Here is a 25114-nt window from a genome sequence, read left to right as displayed (position 1 = left end):
TGGTATATGGCAGCACCCAATTACTTACGTTATAGATGGAGTCCCGTGACGTATTTTGCTTGCAGATTTCGGAAAGAATGTTTCCAAAGTTTGTCGCCCATATCGTCACCCTGTGGAAGGACATACATTTTAATTAGAGCGCGACGATAATGGTTGTCATCAGACATGAGCCAGGTTTCCAAAAAAAAAATCCCGAAATCCGCTACTGGTTCCTGGTTTTGGAGCCCGGGAGAATCTAGACCCCAGTTTGAGTAGGGCGGAAATACAGGCAGAACCAGGCCCCAGCACCAAATTGTGTTCGAGTATTCAGCGAGAACCACGCCCAGCTTCACCCTTTGCTGAGGGATTGGGCAAGAACTTAGGTCTGGCTGGAAATGTGAAAGGGGATTCAATATATAGAAAGAACCAAAACACAACCTGGAATCGTGGCGAGAGATCCATCAATAACCATGATGTAGCATGGGATATGACCGGAGATCCAGCAAGAACCCAGACCCAGCTTGGAATTATGGCGAGAATTCAGCAGAGACCAAAATCAAGTACAAGTCAACGCAGCCAGCGCATACCAACCTGCCTGCGAGTCTTCAAAGGAACTACTGTATAACTATTCACACGGTGCCCGTATATACATGAGCGTTATTCAAGTTAAAATGCACGAGCATTTCCCTTTCGTGTATCTGTTCATGGTACACTGTTACCATGTGGTAACAGCAGACGGCGTTTACGGATGACCCAGTAAGAAACAGGAACCGGGGACTGGTGTGGTGTCAACGAACCGATGAGAAGCGGACATCGGCGTCTGGTGTTTGTGAGCAGCCAATGGAGACTACGACCCAGGCTCTAGTCTTTGGGAACAGGAGCAAGGGCTTGGTGTTTGTGAAAGAAGTTTCAGCGAAAAATAGCTGGAAGCCAGGAGCCGGCATCGTAATTGCGGACAAATTAATGAGAACCAGTAGCCTGGACCGTGTGTTCACAAATAGCCAATGGGATCCAGTAACCAGAGGCTCGTGTTTATGAAAGGACCAGCCGGGACCAGGATTCAGAGTCGTTATACTGAGAAGCGGGAAGCAAGAATTGTCATTGGGAACCAGGCACATGGGTGGCTGGTATGCCGGCATGCTTCAGCCTAGTTTAAGCAATTATACAACGATGCCATAGGCATCACAAGAGTCCACCCCAATGCTTAAATGTTTCTCCATTTCCATAACTGCAAAGTCCATAACTTTACGCCTTGTGCACTGAAGAAACTAAGCAGTCGCGTTTTGTTGTCATCGCATGCACGCTGGACTCCCTGCCTCAGCCAAATTACTCCTTGACAGATGAGCGTCATTGGCAGCCAAACAACCTGCACCCTGATGTGGAGTCGCAAAGAGCGTGTACAGCGTGTGCACTTAGTCCTCAGATGTCATTTTTTCACTCACTCCAATTTGAAGAGTGTTTCCTGGCCTCGCTCCCCACCCGTAAGAGAACTGTTGGGAAGTGACGTCATCTTGCAAGCTCGGTGTCATGCCGGCCGCCGCGGCAGGACGGCGAGATTGGTGTCAATCGCCAGCCGCAGGACTACGGCTGCTTAGTCAGCTGACCACGACTGTCTAGTCAGCTGACTACAGCTGCTTAGCTCTCCGGTGCTGTTGGCCGGCGCCCGGTCAGAACCGTGCCTGGTCGTCTGGTACGCATGAGGCGTAAACTTCCACCAGCGGGGCGGATGCTTAACCAACTGCTGTCCCAAAAGGCGGCGCCCTCCCTCAATTCTTGCGCTCTATCGGTGCGCGCTTTCTGTCAGCCGGATTCCAGTCGGGTCGTTCCAACGTGCAAAGAGTGCATGCGACCAGCATACTCTCCCTCCACTCCGGGGAAGTGAGGGCTGGGAGGGTTGGTCGGCAGTGGCGCGCGCGGGAGGGCTGTACGTCGCTGCGCACGGGTCGGCGTACATATTGGTGCGGCTCGGTGAACCGATACTGTTGGGTCGGTGTGCCGTGGTCGACGACTTGAGTTTTCGATCGCCCTAAGTGTGTGCAATCGTGCTGATCAAAAGTAAGCAGTTGGTGCGACATCCTTTCACTTAAAACTGAAGCCCGCAGAACCGAGGCCCTCTGCCCTATCCCGTGCCTTCGGGTTGCTCCTGCCCCACTAGGTAAAAGACCGAGCAACACCCCTTCAGCCCGTATCCAATTGAGTGCTTCTGCCACCTCCAGTCCCGTACCTGGGAGAGTGTCCTACCTCCGGTCCGTGCCCGGGAGAGTGCCCTACCTCCGGTCCGTGCCAGGGAGAGTGCCCTACCTCCAGCCCGTGCCCAGGAGAGTGCCCTACCTCCGGTCCGTGCCCAGGAGAGTGCCCTACCTCCAGCCCGTGCAGGGGAGAGTGCCCCACCTCCAGCCCGTGCCCAGGAGAGTGCCCCACCTCCAGCCCGTGCCCAGGAGAGTGCCCCACCTCCGGTCCGTGCCCAGGAGAGTGCCCTACCTCCAGCCCGTGCAGGGGAGAGTGCCCCACCTCCAGTCCGTGCCCAGGAGAGTGCCCTACCTCCAGTCCGTGCCCAGGAGAGTGCCCTACCTCCAGTCCGCGCCAGGGAGAGTGCCCTACCTCCAGTCCGCGCCAGGGAGAGTGCCCTACCTCCAGTCCGCGCCCGGGAGAGTGCCCTACCTCCGGTCCGTGCCCAGGAGAGTGCCCCACCTCCAGCCCGTGCCCAGGAGAGTGCCCTACCTCCGGTCCGTGCCCAGGAGAGTGCCCTACCTCCGGTCCGTGCCCAGGAGAGTGCCCCACCTCCAGTCCGTGCCCAGGAGAGTGCCCCACCTCCAGTCCGTGCCCAGGAGAGTGCCCCACCTCCAGTCCGTGCCCAGGAGAGTGCCCTACCTCCGGTCCGTGCCCAGGAGAGTGCCCCACCTCCAGTCCGTGCCCAGGAGAGTGCCCCACCTCCAGTCCGTGCCCAGGAGAGTGCCCCACCTCCAGTCCGTGCCCAGGAGAGTGCCCCACCTCCAGCCTGTGCCCAGGAGAGTGCCCCATCTCCAGTCCGTGCCCAGGAGAGTGCCCCACCTCCAGTCCGTGCCCAGGAGAGTGCCCCACCTCCAGTCCGTGCCCAGGAGAGTGCCCCACCTCCAGTCCGTGCCCAGGAGAGTGCCCTACCTCCAGCCCGTGCAGGGGAGAGTGCCCCACCTCCAGTCCGTGCCCAGGAGAGTGCCCTACCTCCGGTCCGTGCCCAGGAGAGTGCCCCACCTCCAGTCCGTGCCCAGGAGAGTGCCCTACCTCCAGTCCGCGCCAGGGAGAGTGCCCTACCTCCAGTCCGCGCCAGGGAGAGTGCCCTACCTCCAGTCCGTGCCCGGGGGAGTGCCCTACCTCCAGTCCGTGCCCGGGGGAGTGCCCTACCTCCAGCCCGTGCCGGGGAGAGTGCGCCCGTCTCTGCAGCCGGCGCCAGCCGAGTGATATACGTGCGCCGCCGCCGCCGCCCAGGCCGGTCTATTGATTTGGTGGCCGCCGGGTCGCCCAGTCTGCGGACTCGCTGCCACCGCTGATGGCGTTACAGCGCTGCTGGGAAGAACGGCGGCGCACAGGGCGAACGACTGGGAGAGGCCGAATGACCGGGGAGGGGGCGAACGATGCGAAATAGGCCCACCGCGGCCGGGAGGAGCGCGAAAGGCTGGATAGAGGGCGAATGACCGAGAACAGACCGACGGTTTGAGGGCGGCGACTGGACGAAAGGCAGACCGATGGGCGAGGGACGGGCAACCTGAAGCGAGAGACGCAGGCGAGGATGACAGACGAGAGATGGGTGCAGGAAGATGAGGGACATTGAGCCGCGCGATGAAACGTTTGTGCCAAGCGGCAGACAGCCGACGAAGGCACGTATGCAGGATTTGAAATGTGGAATCGCAGTCCCCAGAAGATATTTTTGCTGCTACAGATAAGTCCTAAATAAGACTATTCGCGGCAAAATTCGTGTCACAGATAAATATGGTCTGTAGCTTACAGCCTCGTCTAATCTTATTACCGGACAAATACCTGACTTTCCGAACCATTCAATTTCAATTTAAGTGCATGGTCACAGACCGTCTGACTAGATACCTGCATTTGCAGCTATCTGGTGAGGGCATATATTAAATACGTGCTGTAAATCACAAAGTACTCCAGATAGAAATGTCTCGACAATTATACTTCATAACGTTTCGCTGAGTTTGCCATTCTTAGAGTACACTACTCTCAAACGCCTTGATGAGAAGCACTAGCGATCAGTAGTGTGATGTCGCTCCTACACCGGACCTTTTGCCTAGTCTAACTCTAGTTTCGTCCTAAAAGCTCTACTTAGCCTGTCTTTTCCTGATAGTGACAGATGCATATCCAGTGCACCCAAGAGAGGCCGCGTATCTCAAAGGGAGCGTTCCACATTTATATGGGGTTTTGAGCTGAAATAGCAATCTTGAAGACCTCTCGGTGCTATTCACAATCTTGCTCTTCTTAAGACCTAAGCCCCTCTAGTTTCTAAGCTACACACCGGCGAAAATGAGGTAAGGTATATCTGGGACATTATTCCAGAGTCATCCTGGCATGACTTTGAAATAAGTCATGTCAAGATGACGTCATGATTTGAATGACGTCATCATAACGTCATTCAAACCCTGCCATTTCATTGGCCATGCGGTGATCAAGGCCAAGGAAAATATAATTGTAGAGGCGTTCACATCTGGAGTTCGTAAGTGGGATTTCCAGGTAAAACAGTCGCCAATTGGCTCAATCAATACTGTGCAAACTGCAATGACGTAGTCAAACCAAGACGAATTAAAGAGCACATTTACTAATAAGAAAATTGTGCTGTCTGTAGCAGTCTTTTCCACTTAAAAGGTGTTTCAATAGTTATAAGTGAGCTTGTTTCATCATGTCTGACGCTTGCTTTAATATCCACAAACACGAAACATCCCTTTTAAACGATCGCCCCAATCCAGTCTCGCTATTTCAGTCTTCGCTAGTGGTAAGTCTGTTAAGAAGATTGTCGCGTTTTCCAGTGCCCGCCAATCGTTTTTTCTTTCATTGAAGCTCAGCAGGATCAGGGGCATTGACAACATTTTCACACCTGCTGAGTGAGACAGTGACAGACATCATAACCTAGGGGCTCTTATACTGAAAATAATCGACCTCCAATTCGCCGGAAAGCATAAGTATAACAACGACGTCAAGTAAAGTTTATAGTAGTCAAGAAAGCACATGTTTAACAAAGACGTCAAGTTATATGGGCAAAACACGGCCTTTCGAAGCTGTCGCCATGGCCATGAGCATTCGCGTCACTATGCTCGTGCTCATGGTTGTATTTATGTATTCCCCGAACCATATAAGCAATGTCTTCTTGACAATGTCGCTTAAGTAATACTTCCTTGCATATTGGGGACTGATTTTTTGCGGCGTAAAACTCCAAGCTAATAAGGCCCAAAAACGAGGGGCTTAAGGCCTTCCTCGCTTATGCACAATGATAGATTATGACGTTTTGTTTTCAAAACCGTAAAGGTGTTTTAGTAGGCGTTGTGTGATAATCCATGCACTATTATCACATTGCCCTATTGAAAATGCACCACATAATTGCCGTAAAATTACCTGGCATAGCAAGTTCAACCGGACGACGTAAACACCCTTTGCAGAAATGAGGGGTTGCCAGAATGGAACGACTGTGACGAGGTAAGTTATGACCGTAACGACACTGCTGCACGGCATGTTCTCAACCTCTCAGTCTGCCCAGAAAAGCAAATAAATCAACCATCCGCCAGTTTATGTGGCCTGTTTTTCGTTGTTGAGAATTTGTGCCGCAAGAGTTTAGGGGCTCCCGTTCCACCTACGAAGTCCCTGAAATCGGCTGGCAATTCATTGCCTCCGCGCTTAAGATCACCGTGCTATTTACCCAGCAAGTTTAATACAAGTACGGAGCTGCCGTTGGAAAATACGGCAAGTTGCGACATAGCAGAACTGAAATTGTAAAGCAACAACCTGCGTGTTGCAATCGCACTGGATATCACTCAGTTTGTACAATGACCACAACGTTCGTTGGTTGTCCGGAATGTGATCACATCTAACTGACGTCTTTGTACCACATCCGGCTCCAACCCGGCCTGCGAACCGGGCACTCTGACAGTCAGCTGACCCGGTCTTAGTGTACACTGTCACCCGTGCAGACTTCTGACAGTCAGCTGACCTGGTCATAGTGTACACTGTCACCCGTGCAGGCCTTACGACTGTGTACCCCGTCATCGAACGGACCTGACCCCAGTGTACCGCACCGCTTGTCGGACCTGACCGTTGCAGTTGCTATTGTTGGTTTAAGGAACCACACCACGGAAACGGGCGTGTGCGAACGAGAGCCCAGTGGTAAACCCTGGGCGTCTCGGACGTTACTGGTGGACGCGCAGAGGCAGGGTAATACAGCGTGGAGAGGCCTTTGGGCGTCTCAATGTCTCGGGTCGCACCATCAGTACTTCTACGCCGGCCACATGCTACCCGGCGTCATGTCACCCCGGCCCCCAGCGCCACCCACGGTGTGAGATGGACGATGCGCCAGGTACCGATGACCTCGGTTTAACCCCCCACTAAACGGTCCTGACCCCGGTATACCCCACTACTGGCCGGACCTGACCCTGGTGTACCCCACCACTGGCGGGACCTGGCCCTGGTGTACCCCACCACTGGCCGGACCTTACCCCGGTGTACCCTATCACTGATCACATCTGACTCCAGTGTACCCCATCACTGGCCGGACCCGACCCCAGTGTACCCCACCACTGGCCGGACCTGACCCCGGTATACCCTGCCACTGGCCGGACCTGACCCCGGTGTACCCCACCACTGGCCGCATCTAACCCCGGTGTACCCCGCCACTGGCCGGACCTCACCCCGGTATACTCCGCCACTGGCCGGACCTGCCCCCGGTGTACCCCACCACTGGCCGGACCCGACCCTGGTGTACCCCACCGCTCGTCGGCCCTCAGACTGGCGAGCACCGTTGCCGCCGGCCGCGACGTCCGACCGCGTCGCGCGCGTGCGGGGCGACATCGCCGGACTCGACGAAAATACAGCGGTCTTGGCCGGCGGCGGCGGGAGGCGCGGCGGCGCCAGACGAACGGCCGGACCGCGCCGGACACGCCCCCTCCCCCTGGCCCGCTCTCTCCCTCCCCTGTCCCGCCCTCTCCCCTGTGCCGGCCCCGCCCTGACGCTGCTCGTGAGAGGGGTGGGGTCGGGTCGCTCTGGACAGGCGCCGCTCCGCCGCCTTGACAGGGTGAGAGAACACAGTTTCTTTTACATGTCCTGGAGATTCAGGAGATTTCTTGGAAGCCGTGTTAGGTCTCGTGTACATCGCCAGCAGCAGTGGTGCGCTCAGGAGGGCCGCCATGACCGACGCCGCTGTACAAGTTTCCCGAGGAGCAAACCCTATCGTGAACGACGGAGGTCCCAATGACGCAAGGATTTAGCGATGGGGAGCAAAGTATAATGGTGAGCCTCCGCACGATCAACAGAAGGCCCTCGCCATGCGCTGCAGACTGGTGTGTTCGATGCACGTGATACGGCAGGAGGCGCCCATCACGACGAATGTGATGTTGTTGCAGTAACGCAAGAGTTCATCTCCAGATAAAGAGGACACCTTCAGATTAGGAGGAGGACCCTTTCTCGACCAGCAGCAGGCCCCTGTCGCTGCTGAGAGGGGTGTCTTGTGAACGACAGGATATACCATTGATGCTGTAATCAGTGATGTTGAGGGCCTCAATTTTTAAATGGAACTACATGCACGTGCAATTCACCCAAATTGCATGAGGTGGCACGTACGCTTGATTGTGTTTTCGCAGTCATTGTCATACTAATCAGTCCACATTCAAAGAATGCAACATATCAGTAAGTAAGCATAAGTAAAACATGCAAAAAGTAAGCATGTGCTTTAGAAAAGGGACAGCTAGCTTGGTACACCATTCAGCATAACAGGTATGCCACTGCCAGCGCTTTGTCCGTATAAGCTGTGCATTTCAGGGCGGATACAGGCATTATCAGGAGAACCGCTCGTTTCGGGACCCCTTTAGCCTCAGGATATCCCCTTGACAATGCCGGCTCTCCTCGCACACTGCTCCGGCCACACTCCAAAGCGTTGGTGCCGCCGCGGCCGGGGGTTCGACGGCCCAGCCGCTGGCGTGGCATGACGGCGGCTCTGGCGCGCCGGCCGGTGCAGACGCCGGACAAAGCGGGACATTCGGCCGGCCGGGGTGTCACCCCGCCGGTGGAGCAAACGATGGCGGCTGTGGGACGGATGACAGCTGGAACGCTAGCAGAATGCGCTTTGAAAACAAATAATTTGTGGCATGTTTTAGTGTCATTATAATGCAAATTGTGGCGTCGTAGTACTGATTTTAAACCAATATTACTGTCGCATCGCGTACGTAAGTATTTATATGCATAAAAAGGTAACAAGGCCGGCATTGACATGACTAACGAAGAAGGGCGCCGTATGGCTGGAAAATACATATGTGCACCACCCTGCACATCACAGCGCACTTTTCACTCTCCGTATGGTTGGCTATGTTTAAAGTGTCTGAAGTCACCCCGCCTGCCTCCCTAGACTAGTTCCCTCAGATATACATATCATCATCTCTTTTTCTCTGTTGGTCTTGTTGACACGGCCATTTTGACGACGATCTCGCAACAATTTGGCAGCTACCATCGCACAGCGAGGTGACGTTGGCAGTGCATCGTATCACGACCTATGTTTTACGCCCGTGCCAACACCAACCCGGCCCAGGACCTGGACGCCGCCCGCCGCCCATACTTCCGTTGTCGCGACGCCGAGCGGCGGCGGCCACTCGGCTTGTCGTCGGACGGCGGCCGGCACGGAGCTGAGCCTCGCTGCTCGTTTGGCGGCGCCGGCTGGCCGCCGCGCCGCCGGTCAGATCGATGCCGATCTACCGCCGGCGAGATGACGGGCGGACCGGACCAGCTCGCCCTCCCCTCCCCAGCCGGTGGTGACCGGGGCTGGCCGAGCCGTCGGTGGTGACCAGGGTCGGCCGAGCCACCGGTGGTGACCGAGGTCGGCCGAGCCACCGGCGGTGACCGGGGTCGGCCGAGCCACCGGTGGTGACCGGGGTCGGCCGAGCCGCCGGCGGTGACCGGGGTCGGCCGAGCCACCGGTGGTGACCGAGGTCGGCCGAGCCACCGACGGTGACCGGGGTCGGCCGAGCCACCGGCGGTGACCGGGGTCGGCCGAGCCACCGGCGGTGACCGGGGTCGGCCGAGCCACCGGCGGTGACCGGGGTCGGCCGAGCCACCGGCGGTGACCGGGGTCGGTCGAGCCACCGGCGGTGACCGGGGTCGGCCGAGCCACCGGTGGTGACCGAGGTCGGCCGAGCCACAGGCGGTGACCGGGGTCGGCCGGGCCACCGACGGTGACCAGGGCTGGCCGAACCGCTCCGAGCCCCGCCGCTGCCGCCGCCGCGGGTTGAAGGTGACGCGATACCTGGCGGTCCCCTCGAAGGTATCAGCGTGCCGCGTACCCTCGAAAGCATCCATCAGACTGTTGATTGTTTTCACTGTGATATTTTCGACAGGCCCACCGGACAAAAAGCGTCAGCCAGTGAAGACCGAGCGCCCAAGCATTTAAGATGGAGGGATGCCGAACCGCATCGTTCAGCTGCGATGACGTCGCAAAACGGATCGTCATGGGTCGCGTGCATGGATGGCTGACATCGCCTTCGCCGCACGACGCGCGGCATACTTACACATGCGGCTGATAAAATACCCGTTTGCATGATATGACAGGCGTGATGGTAAACATTCGTCATTGCTTGAAGCTCGTCACCCCTCCAAGTGCTTCCCAACATTTTTGACTAGGTAACTGGACGTACTACGCTAGAAAGACAGTGGGCATGTTGTCATCGGACCGTTGCCGTTATATGATGTAATGGAGATAGCTGACACCTGTCAGGGACACAATGCACGAAGGTACTGAATGATGATTGTCTGCTCCACACATTTGTGTGCCCAGTACTTTCGGCACAATTCGCCATATACAGATACTGTCCTTCAGCGAATGTTTGCGGCACGCACAAACTGCCAGCCATGCTGTCCTGTGGCTAATATGTTCTGATAGCGATGGGACAGAAACAATCCCTGAAAGAACAGCGAGGGTTCAACCGGTTTAAACCGGAGGGGGCCTGTATCTTGCAACAACGCTAGGCACGCACCCGGAAACTGCTCGGAATGCCTGTCGTATATGCCCCGCGATAAAGTCGGCCCATGCATAGTTAATAGCTACTTTAAGCGATCATCGTAGAGAAAACTATGAATGACGGTTGCGTGCGGGGGCTTAACAGTGGTCGCAGACATTCTTAAAATTTGTTAGGTACATATAGCTAATGGTACTATCTAAATTTCACCAATCTTCTCAACACAAAGATGCTATTGGATTGATGAAGCCAATATGGTTAAAATAAGCGGCTACAACATTGCCTAAGCCAACCAACTTACGAAACAAGGAGTGAGTGCACGCAAATTTGAAACCATGGCATGGTTAGCTCCTAGATGCGTGTAAAGTTTCTGTTTTGTTTTATAAGGTTTTGATTGATCTCCGACGGAATTGCATGGCCATTAGGGAATTCCCACGGAAGCAGGTAACGCTGCACTCACAGCTAGGAGCTGAAATTATCTATTTAACTCACAAACGGAGTAATTTCTTTCAAGTTCAGGCGTTCGATGCCGCCAAGTCAGCCGTCGTTGGGTGTTTTCTTCTTCCAACCGAAATCGGTGTATTTGCTCTGCGTCGTTTCCCTTAAGCTGAATGCATTCATGATGCGCTGCGTTCTCGAGCCATCTCCGAATTGGCGGGAGGTGATGCGTGTTATAAGCCGATGCATTTTTCGCTGCATGTGGAGATATGTTAGCCTCACTATTTTTCTGGAGTGACTGAGTGCATCACGCTTCACAGCTTCCAGTCTTCTGCTGCCCACGTGTGCCAGTGTGCGCGGAATCTGATTTGCTGAGGCTGCTATGAATATCTTTTGATCTACTGAGCCATAATTAAACTAACGTTTTCAATGCTGGAGGTTGAATCTGTCTGTCTCTTTCTGTCGTCCCCTTTTAAATTTCAATTCTGTTTAAAACGATCGCCTGTGCCCACTTTTTGTCCTTCAATATCCTATCTGCCTCTCTCATCCCTGGCCCCGCCTCCCAGCTCGCTCCGCGGGCGCCGCCCCGTCCCCTGTCGGCGTCTGCCGTAGCTCGCACGGCGGCCCGCAGTCCGTGGTCGTGCCGTGGCTCGGGCCCCGGCCGGTGACAGCTGGCGCGACTGGCCTTGTGCCGCTGCCGTGCCAGCGCGGCCGACCGGACGACGGCCAGCGCTGCTGGCTCGGCCCACGCCAGCGCCGGCCACTCGACGACGGCCGGGGAAGCACGACAGTGGAGGAACGATGGCCGGGGAAGCACGGCAGTCGGGGAACGACGCTAGGGAAGCGCGGTAGTCACGGAACGATGCCAGGGAGGCGTAGCAGTCGGGAAACGACGCTGGGGAGGTACGGCAGTCGGGGAACAACGACCGAAGAAGGCACAGCAATCGGGGAACGACGCCGGGGAAGCACGGCAGCCGGAGAACCACGCCGGAGGGGCACGGCAGTCGGGAAACAACGCCGGGGAAGCGCGGTAGTCAGGGAACGACGCCGGGGAGGCGCAGCAGTCGGGGAACAATGCCAGGGAAGCACGGCAATCGGGGAACGACACCAGGGAAGCCCGATAGTCTAGAAACGACGCCGGGGAGGCACGGGAGTCGGGAAACGACGCCGGGGAAGCACGGCAGTCGGAGAGCGCCGGGTAAGCAAGATAGTCGGGAAACGCCGGGGAAGCACGGCAGTCGGAGAACGACGCCGGGGAAACGCGGTGGTCGGGGAACGACGCCGGGGAAGCACGATAGTCGGGAAACGCCGAGAAAGCACGGCAGTCGGGGAACAACGCCAGGGAAGCACGATAGTCGGGAAACGCCAGGGAAGCACGGCAGTCGCGGAACGACGGCCGGGAAGCACGGCAGTCGGGGAACGACGCCGGAGAAGCACGCCTCGGGAAACGACAGCGGGGAGACGCGGCAGTCGGAGAACGACGCCAGGAAAGCACGATAGTGGGGAAACGCCGGGAAGCACAGCAGTCGAGGAACGACGCCAGGAAGGCGAAACAGTCGAGCCACCGCCAGCCGTGGTGAGAGAGGTTCTGGGCCGCGGTTGCTGCCGCAATGGCGAGGTAACGGCGGCGCGCATCGCAGTTAAATCATTACGACAGGGTGCGCCAGTGGAATCCGCTGCGAATGAGAATGCGGCAGTGAAAATTGCTGATAAAGACCCTACAGCGGGCATCTGTGCTGCCAGTTCAGATAGCCGTGTGAGAAAACACAACATCGATTGCCAGTGGTAGAGAATTTCAACGTGAAGTCACACTTCGATAAAATTGTATCCCTGGCTCTGACAAGACCTATATCTGAAGGTCTGGTATGAAAGCCGAACCGGCCTGGAAGGAGACGGTGACCAGTACCTCAGCCCATTTATTTATACACTGCGAAACGAGCCAAGCACGGACTGTCCTTGGCTCTGTGCGCTAGCTACGGACACGACATTGCGCCAGGAGATGCACTAACTGCCCATCAGGTCAGTGCTGTTCTCAGAGGGCCTGAGGGCCTGGTCTCCGACGGGTCTGGGGATCAGGAACCGTGATGGCCAGGAGCTGGCCGCCAGGGACCAGGTGCTGCTGCGCCTGACAGCGCGGCGGACAGTTATCGGAGGTCAAGTCCTGCCTCTGACAGAAGATGTCGTCAGCCGGCGGTAAGGACCGTGTCTCTGACAGCAATGAACAGCGCAGCTCTCAGCCTCCGACAGCAGACGCCGGCCAGCATTGACCAGAGCTCGGCCTCGGCAGCGGATAGGGACAGCAGGCACACGGCCGCACAGGAAATGGGCGAAGTACGCGTCACGTTATGGTCCCACAAGCCGATACAAAATGGGAAAAATTCAGGTTCACTGAGTTTGTTGGGGCCGTAAATCTTCTTTGCCGCATCCCAATTCATCTATGCCTTACGAAGAAACATGGCTTAATTTTATTGGCTTCGCCCTATTTCTTTATAATTCGAATGTTCTACTGCCGACTATGTTCAGAAAATGGAAGTACCGACACGTACAGATTCCGTCCACGTGAACACAGGAATTCTACACCGGCCACCACGACACGGGACGCTGATCTGACATGACTGCCGCACAGTCAAAGGTCAGCACAGCGTCCCTGAGAGCGAGCGTTGACAGTGCCCGCCGACAGTGGTCGGAGAGCCGCCGCCTCTGAGATAAGCCACAAGCCGCCGGTGATCTGAGCGTTGTGTCACGGCCACGGTCCTGAGCAGTGCCGGGGGGGGGGGGGGGGACAGTGGTCAGACCGGTTACCCGGCGCCGCCCAGCTGCGAGCCACGGCCGGCCGGCCGGCACGCCGCACCCGCCCAACTCACATGGAATGCGGCACATCGCTGCCCCAGGTCGGCAGCAGGAGCGCCAGCGCGCAGAGGCCGGCCCACGCCGGTGGCTGTCGCATGGTCGGGTCGCCTAAGGTCACGGCGGTCACAAGAAGCGGCGCGCCGTCGACATGTCACTCTCCCACTGGCCTCGGCTCCCCTCGCTCGCGGATCGCGCGCGCAGCTGTGCCACTAGGGCGCTATTGATTTTCCCGTCGTGCCGACGGTGGCGCGCGCGCGCAGACGACTCCCAGCGCTTGCTGAGTGGAGTTGCGGCTGGGTAACTTCAAGCCCCACCAGTTGGTGGTGCCACCTGTTGACTGAGCCAAGAACTGGTCAATGCGACGGCCGTCGGCAGTGGCGGTATGGGCGACCCGTGATTCGTGATATCGACTGGCTTATAATAGTAATGACTTCATCGATGGCGCTTTGTATCGTATTTCTAAGTCATCTCACTGCAGGGAGACCACTGATCGAGCGGGAGGCCTGACCCATGATTAGAGTTGATAAGCGATTGTTTCAGTTATTTGCTGGACCCGCGGCACGGTGTGTCAGCAAAATTAGCCGCGATTAACCGTCAATTCTGTCCGCTAGCTCAGAGGACGTAGTGTGGTGCGCTGGAATCTGATTAAAATACAAATTTCCGCAATGCCAGACGGTAAGAGTTTGTATGGAGAGCCTTATTGGAAAAGTACAATCGATGTTTATTAGAAAAGCGCACCGCATTTGCCAACGTCTAAAACTGATTAGACGGGAAAATAGACCGCGCGGTTCTAGATTGGCAATGTGCAGCGAGCCGACAGCGGGACTGTTGCATCGTTGTTTGTACGGAACACTAGAGATACTTCAGTGGTTCCACTGACAAATCTCCTTGCGTTTGCATACGCCCTATATTGACTGTTTCCAGTTGAGTTCTTCAAAGCCACAATCCCGGATTCCTCCGTTGGTCCATGCATAGGTTAGTGCTCAAAACGTCGAAATGAACTAGTGTATACCGCAACTCCCAGACGAAAAATAAATGGACTATGATTTCGTACCAACACACCAGGTCAGCAAAGACCGATTCCGAAACATTCCGGATGAATGTCCGAATTCCGAAACAATCCGGATTGGCGGATGCTCCCAACTTTACACGTTTGCCATATGGACTCGCATTTGCATGCCCAGTAACGAGCGCCGCTGCTCAACACAATTTGCATGCCCCCCGCGCTGCTCAACACGTCAGCAGCCTCCATCCCCCCCCCCCCCGCACATCGCCTAACCATACAGTTCCGAATTGGCAACGTGCAGCAAGGCGACGGCAGGCCTGCTGTATCGCTGTTTGCGCGGCATTTCACGCGTCGCGGCCCCACTATCCACGGCCACTATCGCACGTGCCAGCCGCGCGCGCGGCCGAACCGCACACACCTCGCCGCCCGCCAGCTGGTCACGGAGGGTCGGCTCGCCGCCGAGCCTGCCGACGCTGGAGGGGAGGGGAGGGCACGGCAGAAACCCCGCCCGGGTATCGATCCCAGCCGCCGCCGCCGCCGCCGCCGCCGCTGCCGCCGCCGCCGCTGCCCGCTGCCGCCATCACTGCTGCCCGCCAGTGGACGCGTGCGTGGTGTGAACGACCGCGACATCACAACAAGCATGGGTGAGTGTGACAGCGGGGAGAGCACCTCAGGCGGTGGCGTCACCGGTCCAGCCCGGGTCGCTCCTCGGCCAGTGTCGGTCAGCGCGGCCGGTCAGCGGCTCGACGCTGCGTACTCGGTTGTAGAGCCCGGGTCTGCACACTCGGCAATACAGTCTGGGTTTGCACACTCGGCAATACAGTCTGGGTCTGCACACTAGTCTGTACAGTCTGGGTCTGCATACTCGGCAATGCAGTCTGGGTCTGCACACTCGTCTGTACAGTCTAGGTGTGCACACTCAGCTGATGGGTCTGCACACCAGTCTGTAAATTCTGGGTCTGCACACTCGGTTGCACAGTCTGGGTCTGTGCACACGGCTGCACAGTCTGGGTCCGCACACCCGACAATACAGTCTAGGTCTGTACACTCATCTGCACAGTCTGGGTCTGCACACACTAAACTGTAAGTCTGAGTCTGCACACCCGGCTGCGCATTCTTGGTCTGTACACTCGACCGCACAGTCTGGGTCTGCGTACTCGGCTGTACAGTCTGGGTCTGCGCACTCGGTATTACGGTCTGGTTCCGTATCTGTAGAACTCGGGTCTGTAAAATATCCTTTGACAATGGTTTAGTGAGTTAGGCAGCCGGAAGACAACTTTCTGCTGTTTATATGCATACCAAAAAATGGTCTTTATATACATAGGTGACAACATAACGGCAAATACCAGCCACTGATTGAGCCATGCATCGCCATCTATCATATATCGCGTACGCAGCATCGTAATGTCTCACGTGCCATCCTCTATCATGTATCACATGCGAATTACAGTAAAACCCCACGTCCCATCCTCTATGATATATCGCGTGCGCATCACAGTAACGCCCCACGTGCCATCCTCTATCATGCAACGCATGGGAACTGCAGTAAAACCCCAAGTACCACGCATGATGTATCACGTGCGCATCATGGTAACGCTCCCACGTAACCATCATCTATCATGTACCACGTACGCATCACAGTAACACGACAAGTACCGCCATCTATCATGTATCTCGTGTGCATCACAGTGACACGCCACGTACCGTCATCTATCATGTATCATGTGCGTATCACAGTAACACGCTACGTACCGTCATCTATCATGCATCACGTGCGCATCACAGTAACACACCACACACTATCATCAATCATGCATCACGTGCGCATCACGGTAACACGTCAAGTACCGTCATCTATCATGCATCATGTGCGCATCACAGTAACACACCACATACCGTCATCTATCATGTATCACGTGCGCATCGCAGCAACACACAAGTACCGTCACCTATCATGTATCACGTGCGCATCACAGTAACACGCCACGTGCCGTCATCTGTCATGTATCACGTGCGCATCACAGTACCACGTACCGTCATTTATCGTTCTGTACCAATCATTTAGATAACCCTCATTCGCTACGGTAAACAAATCGCGAATGGGATTACATTAGAGCCTGCAATCCACCCTTCCGAAACAGATTGAAAACCAGATTGCCGTACTGCTGACGAGAGCATCGATAATGTGATTACAATTAATTTAAAATGACTTTACCCGTATTTGGCACGTCATGGAAGACAGCCAAACACCCATCCCCCAACAACCCAGAGGAATCCGACAGGCTGCAGCGTGCTAGGTCCGTCTTATGGGGCGCCTAAGCGGCTCATGGGTACGGGCTCCTCCCTGCTGTGGTTATGGTAATATCAGTTATGGTAATATCAAAACTCCAAGGACTCAAAGGCGAGTAAACACCCCGATGACGTTGCATTTGCAAAGGTAAGAGCCGTTTCACAATCTTGCGGCTGTCTCTCATTTCCTGATTTAATCGAGAGGGTTCTGAGTCGCTGTTACTTTGTTACAGCTGCTATACAAGGTGCCGCCCCATTTCAAGTGTCAAGTATGATGTACGTGTTTTGCAACCGTTGAGATGGTCCGCGGGATTAGACCCGTCTCCAGGCAGAGGTCCGCCGCTGCTCCGTCCCACTTCGCCCAGACAACGAACATGACTGAATATAAGCGGCATAAGGGCTCGTTTTGTGTTGCGGACCACACGAATATCTAGATTTACGAGTCACAAGCATAAGAAGTTGGTTTAGTTTGGTGCCCCATCATGGTGAAATCTGGGCGGTTGTATTCCTTCCTCCAGCAGTCCTCTAACAGAGAGAGAGAGAGAGAGGAGAGAGAGAGAGAGAGGAGGAAGGAAGAGAGAGAGAGAGAGGAAGAGAGAGAGAGGAGAGGAGAGAGAGGAAAGAGCGAGAGAGAGAGGAGAGAGAGGAGGAGGAGAGAGAGAGAGGGAAGAGAGAGAGAGAGGAGATGAAGAGGGGAGGAGAGGACGAGAGAGAGAGGAGAGAGAGAGAGAGAGAGAGAGAGAGAGAGGGGATAGATATAGAGATATAATGATAATATAGTATGATAGAGGGGGGGATATAGGTAAGGATTGGGGGGGGGGGGGATTATATATAAATATACATATGTTGTTATATGTCCTCCCTCTATCGCTATCCTCTCATCTCTCTTGCTCCATCTTCTGCCCCTTCTCAGTCCCCGACACTCTCCCCCCTCACTCTGTATATACTCTCCCCGATCCTGAAAACCAACCAAACCAGCGATCCTGAAAGCCTGTCGGGCGGCGTGCGGCCGGGGGGCGTACATAATGGCCGGCGGTGTCCGGTGGCCTGGGCCGACCAGCACGCTGGCGGCCAGCCGCCGCCGGCAGTGGTCAGCAGCGGCCTGCCTGAGGACCCGGCCCTCGGCCGCCGGCCCCGCCTGTCATGCTGCCCGGCCTGCCGCCGCTGCCGCCGGCCCAGGCGCGCCGCCGCCGCCCCAAACTCAGCTCGGCCTCAGCGCTGCCCATCTGTCTTTCATGTGACCCGCTGCAACTGGACCTGGGGTCGGCCGCCTTCGTCAAATCTGGCCCGGGCGCAGACCAGGTGAGTAGGTCCGCCACCCCGAGACCGCGCCGGCCAGTGGTCACGGGCCGTTGTGTCTGCCCGTGTCAGCGCCTCAGTGTTGCATGTTTTTTCTTGGCCCTTCACTCTCGAAAAAGCAGGGTGGGTTGCGCATTGCACAATCAGCATTCTTTGGCACAAGAGCCTTGTGTAGTGCAGTGAGACTTTTCCCCGCTTAGAAATCGGCGATGCCGTTGCCCCGTAGCAGGCGTGTAGATATGAGAGAGCCTCTAAATCATCTGTGTTACGGCGGCTGAGATCAGTTTTATGTCGACATGAATATGTTCTGATGAATGTAAGTGAGGATGCCATTGAGCAGAATGTGACATGAAAAACTGGCTTTTAGCGGAAAGGAACGCTGGTATAGCCTAACGTTGCCTACACCTGGGTTCTTGTCGGTCGTTGTCGTTAATTTAAGATCCCCTTTTAAGATCAACTTTTTGTTGTCTGATGCCTGTCGTATGAATGCGCTGTAGCTGAGCAGGGATGTCCACTTCTGGATCAAACGGAAAGAAGACACCAAGGGGCTGGGCTTACAGCGCAGGTTTTTATAACCTTGCCTAAAACTCTCACACAAACGCGAACACAAAACCATACGAGACGGTAAAAGCGCCTGTCCGATGCTTTCCTCTTCCTTGCGGTCCCGCCCGCCGCTATCCCCCTCCTTGCGGCCCCGCCCGCTGCTTTCCCCCTTCTTGCAGTCCCGCCCTCTGCTATACCCCTCCCTACAGCCGTGCCTGCTGCTGTATCTCTCCCTGCAGTCGTGCCCACTGCTGTACCTCTCGCTGCAGTCGTGCCCACTGCTGTACCTCTCGCTGCAGTCGTGCCCGCTGCTGCACCTCTCCCTGCAGTCGTGCCCACTGCTGTACCTCTCGCTGCAGTCGTGCCCACTGCTGTACCTCTCGCTGCAGTCGTGCCCACTGCTGTACCTCTCCCTGCAGTCGTGCCCACTGCTGTACCTCTCCCTGCAGTCGTGCCCGCTGCTGTACCTCTCCCTGCAGTCCTGCCCGCTGCCCTCTCCCATCCAGCTGCCACGGCGGTCAGGATTCGCAGGATACCGCGTCATCCCGTCACACGCCAGGCGCCGGGCAGCCTCCCGCCAGCGGCGCCGGCCCGTGACGGCCGCACCGGTCTGTCGTGATAACGCAGCGTCCCACAATTGGTTGCTCAACCGGCGCGCGGTGCGACGGCGGCGACTTTCTCCGCCTGCTATCGGAAGGGCGGCTGCTGCGTGACGACGACACGCAAAAAAGCGGCGCTGCTGCCGGCGGCGCGATGCCGGCCTCTGCTGCGGGCGGCGGGCGGCCGCTGCACGGGTCACTGTGGGACGGCGCGCCCTGCACACGCTCAACACGACCAGCCGAGCCGCAAAAAGGCGCGAGCGCGGCCTGCAGATGAACGAGCTGCTGTCGACCTGGCGGTGTTCGGTGCGGGCGTGGGCCGGCGATCTACGCTGTGTCAGGCCGCCGGTCGGTACCTCTGTGGTGCCGGGCTGCCGGCCGGTGCCTCTGTGGTGCCGGGCTGCCGGCCGGTACCTCTGTGATACCGGGCCGCCGGCCGGTACTTCTGTGATACCGGGCTGCCGGTCGGTACCTCTGTGGTGCCGGGCTGCCGGCCGGTACCTCTGTGATACCGGGCTGCCGGTCGGTACGTCCGCGGTACCGAACCGTGGTCCGGGCGCCATGACCGTTTCCATCCGAGCAATCGCTGACCGTGTGCTTCACATTTCGTCGGTGCCAGACCTTGCCGTTCTGTATGCCAGATGGCAGCTGCCCGCCAGTCACGACGCACGGGCCCGGCATAAGCACGTCAGTCGCAGGGGTCGGCCGTTGGTTGAGCCATTTTCATTGCCTCGGTGCGCATCTGGCGTGTGTTCGTCCGAAAGCTTCGCCTGGCCTGAGCTGGGAAGAGAGTATTGTTCGTGTGGCGCCTGCAAATGGCTCAGGGAAGGGATTCTGCCTGGACGAAGACGGTCTCGCAGCTCGGTGGCAGAGTCCATGATCTGGCAGTCGACGCACTGGGGAGGCTATACACAGTCTAACGCCAGTAGCGGTACGGAGACTTGGGAGCGGACATCTGTCGACTGATGCAGTAGCGATGAAACCTCATTTGAGTTGGGGGGTTGGGCGGGGGGACCAAGGTCGCCTTTTCCATGTAACACCATGGATTAAGGCTGCCTTTTCCAAGCTGAGGGCACTGCTGCTGCTTCCCCCCCCCCCCCCCTCTCACTCGCCGGCCCCGTCTGATATCACTGTGAGAAAGCTCTGGAACAGATCGCGGTCGTCTAATGCCGATATGGGGAATCATGGACCAGACGTCACTCATCCGAAGTCGGTACAGTGGCTCGAGGGCGGACACCAGTCGTCCGACGTCCGCACAGAACGACTCCGGAGCGGGCGCCGCCGCCTGATGCCGATATGGCGGCTTACAGAACAGGAGCAGGCTTGTGCCGCCGGGGCTCCGGTATCTCCGGAACAGATGTCGCCAGCCCTGCGCGGACGCAGCCGCCAGTGGAGCCGTCCACCGGCCGTGCACCGCGCCCCGGCGAGAAGGCTGCACGGCGCCGGCACGCGGTCCATCGTGCAGTGCCGGCGCGGCCGCGCGCCGCTGCTGCACGCCTATCGCACCGTGCTCGCCCATCCGTCGCCGAGTGACATGCAGGCGGCAGACGCCCGCTGATCGTTTTACGTGAGGAATTCGGCTGCGGCTGTTCGCAATCTTGACATACCATTTAGCATGCTATCGGCTTCGCATCTGACGGTAGCGGCTGACAGGCTCGCCTTCCTTGCCTCCGCCCTCATCCTGCCTAGGTCCGGTGCGTGTACGGTGGGTGACCGGCGGGTGACCGGCGGGTGACCGACGGGAGACCGGTAGATGGCCGGCGGGTGACCGGCGGGTAACCGACGGGAGACCGGTGGATGACCGGCTGGTGACCGGCGGGTGACCGGCGGGTGATCGGCGGGTCACCGGCGGGTGACCAACGGGTGACCGACAGGTGACCGGTGGGTGACCGGCGGGCAGACTACCGCCCCCGCTGCTGCCGAGGTGAGGGTCACACAGCCGCGGCGTGGAGCACACCGTATCACACCAGCAGCGCTCCTCTCGCGCGGGTATCTGCCGACTGAAGGCGCGTGTCGGTCTGTTTACACGCCGAGCGTGCATTCCGCCCGGGTGAATGAAGCGCGGCCTGTGCGGCTCGACTGGCTCCGATCATCATACCCCCCCCCCCCCTCCCCCCTCGCAGGTGATCGGTCTTCCTGCGGCGCAAATATACAGTGACGTCGGCGCGCCGGCGCCGGACGCCAGTCACGCCGCTATCAGCCGGTGCTAGCTCACAGCGTTAGCAGTGCATGATGGTCTCAGTGCGAATTACGGCTCCCTGCTCCCCCTCCCCTCCCCTGCTCTCCCCATCACCATCCCGTCCGCGTTCATCAGCCAGTGGACCGTGAAGTTTCATGCTTCAAAAGCGTTCGATTACACTAGCTTGCCGCGAAAGAAGGCGGTTATTTTGGCTGATTTACTGATTCCTTCAAGCCTAGCCCAGTTAACGTTGTTGAGGTGTCACTTAGCCCGCCTTGCGCGTCCTGGTAATGGCGCTGAGATTCGGGCAGGTGATTTGTCAGGAGCCCGTCGCGTGCCTGAGGAGCCAAGCCAGCCGCGACTGGCATCTCAAGGCGTGGCGGTAGCGACATTAGCCAGGAGCTCTGCAGTAATTCATGTGGGAATGTGGATGCCTGTACACGCCATGATCGAGAGTGGAGGGCGCTCTTGGGCTAAATGGAAGAGGGAATTAATCTTCATTTGCTTATGATGTTTTTCGTGACTTTCATACCAAGGTGGCAGCACTTCCGTGCACGTTTTAAGGTCTTCTTCAGCTTCCAAGCTGCTCGTTGAATTCAATCCTTAGAGCTCCAATCGATCTCCATCCGACCTAATCTCTTGTGGAGATACAGAATCCGTCGTTTAAACAGAAACTTCTACCTGAAGTGATACAGAATGCCTGGTATCAGATCAGCCCTTCGGAACTATCACTGGAAGTTTTTGCTTGCTGGCTCACATACGGACCAGCTTCCCTGACTTCTCTGACCTGGGTTAAGCCAGGAGATGCCGCGTGACGACGGCTGACTCCTCCAGCTGCCGGAGGAGTGACGGCAGCATCAGCTCTTGGGTGGCGACAGACCAGCTTCCGACGGCGGGAGAAGCGGCGGGAGGAGCCGCCGGGCCACGCGGTCAAGCCCGGCCGGCTCCCTCATCAGCCTGTCCGCCCGGGCCGCCGCCCTATTGACGGACGACCTGTTTATGGCACGCAGCCGGCATGCGGAACCCCGCACGTTACCCGGCTCCCCATAGATGCAGGGCAACTCAAACAAACAGCCCCGGCCGTCCGAACGCCGCGCGGCGCGGCGGGCCGCTTGGCGGCGCTACCGTCGCGGGACCGGCCTGAGAGCCTCGGCCTGCGGGTGCTGCCGGGGCGCCACCGTCGACTGCTGCCGGGAGACGTCTTGAGACCCACCGCCGTAGTCGCCGCGAACCCGCGGGCCACGGCGGACGCGCGGGGCGAACCGTGGGACACCGGCGACGGGCGGGCGGAGGCGGGGGATCGGGTGGCGCAGGTGACCGCTGCACGCGACGTGTCAGGTGACACACGGCAGGTGTCAGGTGACACGCGGCAGGTGTCAGGTGGCGGCAGGTGGCTGGGTCCGGTCGAGCGGCCGTCGCGACGCTCGGGTGGGAACGGCGCCTTGCAGTGCACGCCTGGTCACCCGGACCCCACGCACGTCTGAGGCCCGTCCGTCGGCGGGAGTCGGAGCGGCGAGTGGCTCAGCTCCGCGCCGGCGCGCCTGAGTGCGGGGCCGAGGAGCGGCGCCTGTTGTGACTCCCACTGACGGCTGATTGTCTCACGCAGCGGAGAGAATCAGACAGCTGCGTCAGGGCCCGCCCACGTCCCGTGACAGGCGATGCAGTCAGCCAGGTGAGCGGGCAGCGGGCCCGCCAGGAAGACGCGCCCGCCGCCGCGTGTCTGGTGAGAGTGGGCGGCGGCGAGGCCGCGGTGGCGTCGCCCGCAGAGGTCGGGTCGTGGGACGAAGAGGTCACAGTCGGCCGGGGGCGACTCGGTGCCGCGTGACCTATGACGGAGCAGCTCATGGCCCTCCTGAGGCCCAGTGACTTCGAAAGTGACTACATGAAGCGGAAGATCGATGAAGTGCTAGCCAAGGAAGCGCGCGCGAGAAACAGGAAGAGTGTTTTCGAGAATGGCATCAAGCAGCGGAGTTACCCTGCTGTGGTTCGGGAGGTAGGTTTCAGCAAGGTATATCAATGCGGTCCGCACAGTCCGCGTGTATTCCTCGTTACTGGGGTTTATACCAAACGTGTCATTTGCTAACTGGTTCCAATATGGTGATATAACAAATGTCAGTAATTAAAAACAACTCTACCATTTACCTAGAAAGCCGAGTACCAAGAGAATGGAAGGATACATCCACACCTATCTTCAATATTATGTGTCAGCAAGTTTTAAAAAAGGGGCCATCATTGTGACAAAACAAAAATGCTTGGTTATTTGGGACAGCAATGTGAACTCTGCTGTTCATGGGCATGCGACGTCACCGCGTAGATGTCATTGTGGTCCCTGCAGAACGTAACGCAGCCTTGACTGTTTCCGGATTAGGACACTATGCGATCTCGCAAAAATACGGCCACTGGCTGCAAACGGGTTTTGGAGATGGGCACGCCAGCCGGCCGAACCACGAAATCGGTGCGGCGCTCAGCTCTTCGTACTTTAAGGGACTTGCGCGACATGTTTGGAACATTGGCCATTCGCATCGATCTGCACCAAAAGGGCTGGCGTGTTGCGGGGGAGGTTGGGGCAGAGGAAACAATTGCCCCACATCAGTTTAGGTAAGATGCACCATTTACCATGTGACGCTGCACAGAAAGAAATTGTATCAAGGCTTGGACCTTTCCGCTCCCCGACTGTAACGAGATTCTGTCTTGTATCTCGAGATTCTATCTCGAGATTCTATCAGGTTGATGCATCGACAGGAGTCTCTTGTCCAAACGGATGCATGCCCTGCATCCGTGACATTGTCCGGTTTCAAAATAAAGGTAGCATTGTCGAGTGACATGCTCTTATTTAGGCTTGTGTTTTGGTAGTTCTGGCAAAGCCTGATCGCGACAGTTTGCCCCTCTCGTTTCTATTTTCTCTCACTCGCTTCTCCTTTCCCGTTTATCGTTTCTCTCGCCCGCCTTTTCTTTCCCGCTTACCGCTTCCTCCTCTTCCTTCGCTAAGTTATACTTACCATATTTTTTGGTATCAAGATGTGAGGAATGACCTTTGCGCCTCCCTGCGGTGAATCAGGTGAAGCAGGTTGGGGGAAAATCACGAAGCAAGAATGGCGATGCAAAACGGTATGAGTAGAGTAAGGAAGGCTGAGAAAGGCTGGCATGGAAAATATGTCAGATCAAACTTCCCGCAATAAGATGCAAAGCATTGAGAGCAAGAAATGCTGAGAAAGGTTGGCATGGAACATATGTCAAAACGAACATACGTAATAATAAACGTCAAAACTAGGTGCAATGCACCTTGGTGTGTCTTTGTCACGTCTTCTCTGTAGCTTCTCTGTAGCTTCTCTGTAGGCCGGCGGTGGGCCGCCACACGACACCGGTTACCGACAACAACAGCCGATGCGACTGGCGTCCGAGTGAGCAGGGACGGGCACCGCGGGGTCAGCGGTGGTGACGGTCAGAGGCCCAGGTCAGGTCACCCCAGGACAGCGGTGTGAGGTCGGGCCAGACTCCGCGTGGTCAGCGGTGGTGACGGTCAGAGGCCAGGTCAGGTCACCCCGGGACAGCGGTGTAAGGTCGGGCCAGACTCCGTGGGATCAGCGGTGGTGACGGTCAGAGGCCCAGGTCAGGTCACCCCGGGACAGCGGTGTGAGGCCGGGTCAGACTCCGCGGGCTCGGCGGTGGTGACGGTCAGAGGCCCAGGTCAGGTCATCCCGGGGCAATGGTGGTAGGCCGGGCCAGACTCCGCGGGGTCAGC

General features: G+C 57.4%; 2 protein-coding genes across 3 annotated transcripts in view; one reads left to right on the top strand and one right to left on the bottom strand.

The window, feature by feature from the left end:
• The window catches only part of LOC119111454 (voltage-dependent calcium channel subunit alpha-2/delta-3), a 50622-nt gene extending 36911 nt beyond the window's left edge, over positions 1-13711 (bottom strand). The window contains exons 1-2 of the mRNA XM_037235270.1: positions 13472-13711; positions 29-110 (exon numbers count right to left, since the gene is read on the bottom strand). Of these exons, the coding sequence (XP_037091165.1) occupies positions 29-110; positions 13472-13554 (165 nt within the window). The 5' untranslated portion in view covers positions 13555-13711. The remainder of the gene's footprint in view (positions 1-28; positions 111-13471) is intronic.
• Positions 13712-15025: 1314 nt separating this feature from the next.
• Positions 15026-25114, top strand: part of LOC119112366 (septin-4) — a 28956-nt gene continuing 18867 nt past the window's right edge. The window contains exons 1-2 of one of the 2 annotated variants that reach the window (XM_037236524.1): positions 15026-15107; positions 18050-18054. In XM_037236524.1, coding sequence (XP_037092419.1) covers positions 15104-15107; positions 18050-18054 — 9 coding nt within the window. In that variant the 5' untranslated portion in view covers positions 15026-15103. Of the gene's footprint in view, positions 15108-18049; positions 18055-22619; positions 23366-25114 lie in introns of those variants that run through there. The other variant, XM_037236523.1, reaches the window with a different exon arrangement.

This window comes from Pollicipes pollicipes, unplaced genomic scaffold, assembly GCF_011947565.3.
Source record: "Pollicipes pollicipes isolate AB1234 unplaced genomic scaffold, Ppol_2.1 Scaffold_7261;HRSCAF=8764_pilon_pilon_pilon, whole genome shotgun sequence".
NCBI classification, from domain to species: domain Eukaryota; kingdom Metazoa; phylum Arthropoda; class Thecostraca; order Pollicipedomorpha; family Pollicipedidae; genus Pollicipes; species Pollicipes pollicipes.
This window is presented reverse-complemented; position numbering and strand designations above follow the sequence as displayed.